At 35.4% G+C, this 8,597-nt stretch overlaps 1 protein-coding gene and 1 pseudogene across 2 annotated transcripts; one reads left to right on the plus strand and one right to left on the minus strand.

Annotated features, from left to right (window-relative positions):
- Positions 1-69: 69 nt before the first annotated feature.
- Positions 70-2,311, minus strand: LOC306846855 (prostate-associated microseminoprotein-like). Its single transcript, XM_079380523.1, has 4 exons — positions 2,224-2,311; positions 1,305-1,415; positions 876-984; positions 70-785 (listed from the first exon to the last, which is right to left on the minus strand). The coding sequence occupies exons 2-4, from the start codon at positions 1,411-1,413 to the stop codon at positions 629-631; spliced, it is 375 nt and encodes a 124-aa protein (XP_079236649.1). The 5' UTR covers positions 1,414-1,415; positions 2,224-2,311; the 3' UTR covers positions 70-628.
- A 3,209-nt stretch (positions 2,312-5,520) lies between these two features.
- On the plus strand, positions 5,521-8,556 carry LOC306847456 (cytosolic phospholipase A2 gamma-like; annotated as a pseudogene). The gene is made up of 8 exons: positions 5,521-5,529; positions 5,750-5,888; positions 5,976-6,066; positions 6,937-7,045; positions 7,111-7,251; positions 7,331-7,396; positions 8,164-8,313; positions 8,531-8,556. The product of its transcript is annotated as a cytosolic phospholipase A2 gamma-like (transcript).
- Positions 8,557-8,597: the final 41 nt, after the last annotated feature.

Consider the following 8,597-nt stretch of genomic DNA (forward strand, 5'->3'; position numbering starts at 1 on the left):
GGTTCTTTCCATTTTATATAGCAATTAGCTGTAGTGTGGTTCCTAGAAACAAAGACTGAGAAGTGCTTTCTCAAACAGTAACTGATATTTATTTAGAGACAACAATATCACAGTTTGGAGATGGAGATCAGTACTGTTTATTCGTCATGGGGAAAATGCTAGTTTCAGCTTAGTTTTTAGTCATTATATACATACGGGTCATTTAAATTTAAGCAAAAATGAAAATTGTATAATTGTTAACATTCTGAAATGTTTAGGATTAGACACTTAAGACCCTACTGTACTTGGATTCAGTAGTTTCATTATTTTAAATAATATGCAAACAATGTGTGTGCACTAATGTTCAAATGATTGGGTCAGTAAGATATTGTTTAATCGTCGAATAATCCTAAAAATCCTCTGCAAATATATTAAGCAGCACAACTATTTTAAACATTGATAGTAATGAGATGTTACTTGAGCGCCAAATATATATTCGAATCATCACGTGACGCTGAAGACTGGAGTAATGGCTGCTTTGCCACCACAGGAATAAATTAGTTTTTAAAAACTTTTTTTTTTATTTTTTTTTATTGGGAAACAGTGAATAAGCTGAAGTGTTTTACATGAGTGAGTTCAGTAGTGCAGTCTAGAAGAGTGGGTCGTTCTCTGATTTCCACAGGCGGTTCTTCCCCCCAAACAGACAGGGAAGTTTATGGTTGGCCTTCATCACCACAGCAACCGTGCAGGAATCTGGTTTCCTGATGGCCTCGCACCAGGGTGGGTAATCGACTGGCTGCTTTCCACTAGAGGACAGTAAAGAACAATGAGCTTCAACATCAGCTGCATGTAATGAGTGCTTGCAGTCATGCCAAGTATGCGCTTCTGAAACTCACTATTCACAGCAGCCCACTCCAAAAGGCTCGAAACAAACACACTGGAAACATTCGTCATTTATCCAGGCCTCCCCGATGTCAAATACACGGCCGTTGTGTTCACAGCTGGCTGCAGCGAAAAGGCGATCATTAACACTTTAAGACAAGTCATGCATCATATTTAGCCCAACCTATACTGTATTGCAGGCTTTCTCAACCCTGGTCCTCGAGGGCCACTGTCCTGCAAATTTTAGCTCCAACCCTAAGCAAACACACCTGAACCAGTTAATTAAGTTAAATTAATTAACTTAATTAAGTTCAGGATTAATAGTAAAATACAGGCAGGTGAGTTTGATCAAGGTTGGAGCAAAACTCTGCAGGACAGTGGCCCTCCAGGACCAGGGTTGAGAACCCCTGCTGTATTGTATTGTTTAGTCCGGTCCAGTTTACCTTTTGAGTTGAAGTAGCATTCTCCACTGCTGGATACTCCGTGACAGACCTGGAGGATGCTAACCACGCAAAATACAGCTAGTAAAACGTTCATCTCGTTTGTCTGCATGTCTAGAAGAAAAATTGAGGGTAAATGAGAACTATTTATTCTTAGTTGTTTGAATTATTGGATTCAGCTGCTATAAGCTGCCAGTGATGTTTAAAAATGCATCAATGATAGGATAAGTCTGCTTTTAGGAGTGATTTTAATACTTATTCTAAGCAAATGCGGTACAAAATGGGTCATTACAGGGCATTCATTTAAAAAAATGAAGTTTGGCTTTGATCCTAATGCCATTTATATGATGTTATGTCACATTATTATTGTTGTTAAATAGTGGATAAAAGTATCATTTATTCCACACAAAATGTTTACAAGACAACATTTAACAAAGTGAGAGAATTATTTTATAATTGATTCCCATTTATAATTTCTCGTCTTTTTCAGTTTTGCATTATTTAGTGTAAAATGTAGCGTATAGCTGAGTATTTGGAATATATCACCAATACACATTAGGGAAGCCAGATATGATTTAAAAGAAAGTTAATAACTTTAATCTTTTGTCATTTTTATTTATTTTCATGAGAAGTATTTGGTGAATACTGTAATGTTTTTATTATTATTAATGTAAAGTACTTTGTACTGCATTATTTGTACATTGTCAGAAAAAAAGTACTATATATAAAGTACCACTATAAGTACAATTTTTGCAAATTTGTTCTGAGAATGTATTAAAGGTGCTAAACAAATAAAGTTTATTATTATTTCACATATTGTTTTCTTAATAATGTCTTCTGAAAATTGATTATCCTTTTAGCGTCACATTGATGCTTTTAGCATCATATAAGATAAAAAAAGAAAGCCAAATCAGTATTTTACCTTACAGGATTCTTCCCTTTTCCCTCTTTTCTTGTTTCTGTCCTCGTCTGGTGTTCTCTGTCTGGAAATGTGTTCATGTGTTCTCTCTGATGCTCTGTCACACAGCAGCTTTATATACCTGCATCTCTCTCCTCTCGTCTTCACCTCTCCCCCATTGTCATTTATGTTTATCCTCACTATTCTTTCTCTCTTTTCTTTCTATCTGTGCACACAGACTGTTTTACTGCTGATAAGATGGGTGAACTTAAATTGCCTAAATTACTAAGTTTTCCATCATATATTATATTATTAAATGCATTTCTACAAAAATAATTGATAAAAAAAGAGAGTAAATTGGCTTCAGGAACTGCAAAACCGTGGATATTTTTATTAATGTAACTCTATTATATATATATATGTATGTAGAAATGTAATTGCCAAAAAATGTAATAAATTGGCTTTAGCAACATTATATATTTTAGAACCACAGCTGCCAACATTGCATATTTTAATTGGTGTAAGTCTTATGATATTATATAGTATATATATTTGTACTATAAAAGACTTGTTTCAAGATTGCACTGGTTAAATGTCTTTTATGGCTTTTTCAGTGGTTACATAATTGTAACAAAGGTTTCTGGTTTATACTTGCCTCATACATTACCTTTTCAGAGGTCACATTATAACTCTTAGATGCTGATGATATTTGACTTGATATCAGAGAGGTCACTCACCGGATTGTGTTTAATCTTCAGGGTTGACGTCACTGTCTGAGTGTGGATGTGTGTGTTAAACAGCATCTGTACACACGGTATTGGCTGCATGCATACAGATAACATGCTGCTGTGTGTTCCATACACATGCACACACATGCAAACATGCCTGCAGAGTATTTGACGTCATTGAACGCTCGTGTCTGACTGAATGTCTTTTTTTGTCATTCATTTGTGGATATGGAAATCTTTCTGGGTGTGTATTATTGTGGCAGTGAGATGTGGAGAAAGTCATTAGCTCAGGAGCTTCAGATAGCCGAGTGTAAAGAGATGTTTGGGAAGACAAGATTGTGTTTGTTCAATTGTCTTTTATTGTCTGTCTTTACAGCACTGCTAATGCAAACACACCTGCAGCACAGTATTGTAGTACACACACACATTCAAACTACCCTCTCTTGCTACAAAAAGTCTTTCTGCAAATTATAAGCAAAACAAGTGTGCAGAATGAAATGTATTTGTTCTTCAAACAGAAACTAAAAAGGGGTGATGAATGTTTTGGAACTTATAATAACTTGGAATAATTTAATAAAGTACTCTACCATCCAAAGTATTAAGCCTTTCACACAAAACTACAGCAAGTTATTTTACAAATCTGTTGTAAATTTTAAATCTGTTCTGTTGCACAGTATAAAAAAAACTGTATTTTGGATACATATCTGATGTGCTAACAAGTCTTGCCCAGACTTGAAAAGCGAATTATGTTTCACGTAGTCTGCTGATCTCCTTGTTCCCACATTGCTCTCAAGGTTTAGTTTAGTTTGCAGACTTCCACTGCTGACAGCAAAGGTAAGTGCCTTCAAAACAGATTTTTTTGTTTTAAATGAAAAATCGGTTTATGCATATCTTTATACTAAAATGTTGCATTTGGAAGATTTTATGCTTTGAGATTAGACAAACGTAATTTAGCCATGCTGGCAAACAATAACTGTACAGTTCAGAACAAATCGAAACTGAATATTTCTGAATATAACACAAAAATCTAATTTTTACAGATGTCTGAAGGAAATCAAAGTGAATGGTAATAGCCTACTGCATATAATTTAGATAACCATCAATTTTGTTACTTTTCCATAATTCAGTGTCACCTGACACGCGATAATTCACATTTGAATAATGTATTCGGAGTTGTTTTGAAACCATTAGTGAACAGTCCTTTCTGTCCTTGATTGCTTTTCTACAGCGTTACGGTGAGAATCGGTCATTCACTGAACGAGGCTGAGAAGAAATATGTGACCAGCAGGAGAGAATCAGCTCTGGAGTGTCTTAAAAGACACGACATACAATGTAGCCTGGTAACTGTATTGCAACCATTCTGCCGTTTGTAAGCCATAGAGACTTGTTTTATTGTTAATAACAGGTCCTGTTCATTCATAAAAACATTACATAAAACACAACATAATTTCAAATCATGTAAAAATACAGACAGCAGTTCTGTTTAATAGAAATGTTTGTCTTGGAAGGGTTCGGGCAAGTCATCTACACTCTTAAAAATAAAGGTGCATCAAAAGGTCCTTCAAGCGATGCCATAGAAGAACCATTTTTGGTTCCACAAAGAACCATTCAGTCAATGGTTCTTTAAAGAACCATCTCTTGCTTAACTTTGTATAATCTGAAGAACCTTCTTTCACCACAAAGAAAGGTTCTTCAGATGTTAAAGGTTCTTTATGGAACCATTTAGACAAAAACGTTCTTTGGCATCGTGAAGCACCTTTATTTTTAAGAGTGTAACAAATTTCACACTCGATTGAACTGAAACCGGAGTCCTACAGAAGAACAGACATGCATATATATCTATATAATGTGCGTGTGTGTGAGACCCTGTTCCACATATATATATATATATATATATATATATATATATATATATATATATATATATATACAATGCCATAGAAGAACCTTTTTGTCTAAATGGTTCCATAAAGAACCTTTAATATATATGTGTGTGTGAACCTGGACCACAAAACCAGTCTTAAATCGCTGGGGTATATTTGTAGCAATAGCCAAAAATACATTGTGTGGGTCAAAATTATCGATTTTTCTTTTATGCCAAAAACCACTAGGGCATTAAGTAAAGATCATGTTCTATTTTGTAAATTTCCTACTGTAAATATATAACTTAATTTTTGATTAGTAATATGCATGCTAAGAACTTCATTTGGACATCTTTAAAGGCGATTTTCTCAATATTTTGATTTTCTTGCACCCTCAGATTCCAGATTTTCAAATAGCTGCATCAAATATTGTCCAATCATAACAAACCATACATCAATGGAAAGCTTATTCATTCAGCTTTCAGATGATGTAGAAATCTCAATTTTGAAAAATTGACCCTTATTTTTGTGGTCCAGGGTCACATGAGGCAGTGGGCAAGTCATGGCCTAATAGATAGAGAGTCGGACTTGTAACCCGAAGGTTTGAGTCTGAGGTCCGGCGGGGATTGTAGGTGGCAGGAGTGAATAACCAGAGCTCTCTTCCACCTTCAATACCACGACTGAGGCGAGACCCTTGAGCAAGGCACTGAACCCTCAACTGCTCCAGCAATATGCTCCAGGTGTGTGTTCATGATGTGTGTGTTCACTACTGTGTGTGTGTGCACTTGGATGGGTTAAATGCAGAGCACAAATTCCGAGTCTGGGTCACATGGGTCACACTTGGCCACATGTCATGTCACTTCACTTCATATATATATATATATATATATATATATATATATATATATACACACACAGTAGTCTATATGATGTATGTGGTGTTTACTGCGTTCTTTACAGGAAGAGTTGCCCAACATCGCACTTGTTCAGGAGGAAGTGAAAGAGCGATGGTGGGTTTGCTGGGATCACTGGATACACTGTCTCAAGATGATCTGTTGGACTGCAAGCTGTATCTTGCTGGACTCTCTGGATCAACCTGGTAAATGAACAAACACGTGAACTTAGATTTAGCTCATCAGATCCAGCTGAATATAAACAAATGCAAAACCATTTTTATTTTCGTAAGGTGCATGGCATCTTTATACAAAGAACCTAATTGGTCCAGCAAGCTGGAAGCAGTGAAATATGACTTCATACAGAAACTTGTTGATCGTCATGTCAGTTTCAAGAACAAAATTTAAAAACTCAAAAAATACTACAGAGAAAAAGACGACTTCAGTTTGACAGACATCTGGGCAGCGCTATTTATAACCAAGATTGTGAAAGAGGTGAGAGAAATACTAATGAAGGCTTAGGGCTTGTTTGCATAATTTAAGCCTTAAGGCATGAAATATAATTTAATGTTATTGATTATGTTCTCAGCTAAATGGTGTTTTTAGGCATGATGCAAGTGACTGCAGCCCCTAGTAGAGTATACTACATGTTTTTAGGGATATTTGTTTTTATAATGTCATATTTAGTATTTTCTCACACCAGCAAAAAGGGGCTTTAGACATGAAAATGTATGTTAGCATGTCAAATATTAGCATAAGTGGAGCTGTGTATTGACATTATATTGTTCTGTGGATTTTCATTTACATTTCATCCAGATCAGCCTTGGATTTTTTCTGCTGTTTTAATATATTTTAAAATGTCATTTATTTCTGAGATGGCACAGCTGAATTTTCAGCAGCCATTACTCCAGTTTTCAGTGTCGCGTGATTCTTCAGAAATCATTCTAATATGCTGATTTGCTGCTCGAGAAACATTTTTTACTATTTGCAACAGGAATGCTGAAAATGAATGTTCTCCTTAAAATTTTTGTGGAAACCATGATACTTTTTTAGGATTATTTGATTAGTATAAAATTCAAAAGAATAGCATTTATTTGAAATAGTATCAGAACTTGTAACTATTTAAAAGTTTTTACTGTTACTTTTGATCAATGTAAGGAGTCCATGCTGAATAAAAGTATATATTATTTTAAACTTTCTGACCAAAAACACATATATACACTATATTTGAACTGATTTTAAGTGTGTCTACAGATAGATGAGCAAACTTTCTCTGATCTGAGGAGCAAACAGAGCACACAAGATCCTTATCCCATCTACACTGTGATTGATATGCAAAGCAATGATCATGGCCTAAAAGCAGGTAATGTCAGTGTGTTTGTGAGCTGTATGTTTTCACTGTCTGAGACTTACAGCGTTCTGTCATAGATACGTTTGTTGAGATCACGCCACATGAGACTGGCTACTCCATCACTGGGGCCTTTGTAGATACTTCCAGTTTCGGAAGTCAGTTTGACCAAGGAGTTAAAATAAAAGACCAGCCTGAGATGGACATGCTGTTCCTGCAAGGTGAGATGATTTATTTAGTTTTAGTTCACCTCCCATTCATTTGTCTATTTTTGTTTATTTATTTATTTTTTTTCTGCAGGTCTGTGTGGTAGTGGTCTTGCTAGTCTTGAAAAACTACTGGAGGAACTATTACGTTTAATCAAACGTAAGTTCACTTTGAGTTTTATGTTGCTTTCATAAATAGTGTTGGCTAAAGCATGCACCAGTGTTATGTTTCCATTCAAAGTTGTGAATTTAATGTAGGCTATACGAAAATTTTGAATATTACATCCATATTTTTTTTACATCCCATGTGTGTTCAAAAAGAACAAAATCACTACAGGGCCGTAACATTATCAAAAATAAAAGTGGAAGTTGCTGCACCTGGTGAAACTACTGTAGCTCTTTTCCCTATATAATAAATTACTCGTCTCCGAGCTTGTGGATGACACATGCAATAACAAACACTGTCATGTTGATTATATGTGAATCTTGCTATTTCCATCCAGCATTTTTTTTAATGCAATATCCTAGATACACATAAAAATTCGTGGATGAAAACATGCTATAGTTAAAGACTTGAACAACTATTAAAGTGGTGTATAAGTGCTTGTGCTACATAAATGATACTTCAAATCATGCAGCTAAGAGGCTGCATGACTTGCATGTTTTACTTGGTCCGATCAGTAAGTACCACTATCACAATCATATAGCAACACACTAGCATCGTAGCAGTGATCGCTGCACAAACAAGCAGAAAATATAAAAATGTTCACTATAGTAAACTGGCTATGTTTATGTTTAAGTGTTAATTTTATGTTTAGCTATGTTCTATTATGTTTGAAAACGTAAAGATGGATAAAACCTGTTTTTTTTTTTATTATTATTCAATTTGGGATGAGTCAGACTTGATGGGTGACCATGCGTCTTCAGACAACAAACAAACAGATGTTCACTCCCTCAGCGCTCCACATGTGGACAAGGCTGGCAAAGTGCTTTTGGCTCTTGTGGAAGTGAATCTTCTGGTCTTAAGAGAGGAGGATCCTTCATCCCAAATTAAAATTCTGAATGGCTTACTGAAAGGTATCCATCACAATACTGATATGTCTAAACTAAGCACAGGAGCAAAAATATTTAGTGCCGTGGCTTTGAAAGGGAGAAAACATGCTTTATTGGTTTGAAGAAACCTAATTTAATATCCTGCCAACATCAGACAGCATCCATTACTCTGGTTTCCATAGCTGAGCATTAGTGAACAGGCTGCTTTAAAGGATGTAATTCCACACGTTCTGTAACGTAGTGAAGACCGTAGATGATGTGTGCTAGAAATTCTGTGCATGATGTTATGTATTTCAGAAAATCTGAAT

The sequence above is a fragment of the Barbus barbus genome (genome assembly GCF_936440315.1).
Source record: "Barbus barbus genome assembly, chromosome: 27".
NCBI classification, from domain to species: Eukaryota; Metazoa; Chordata; class Actinopteri; order Cypriniformes; family Cyprinidae; genus Barbus; species Barbus barbus.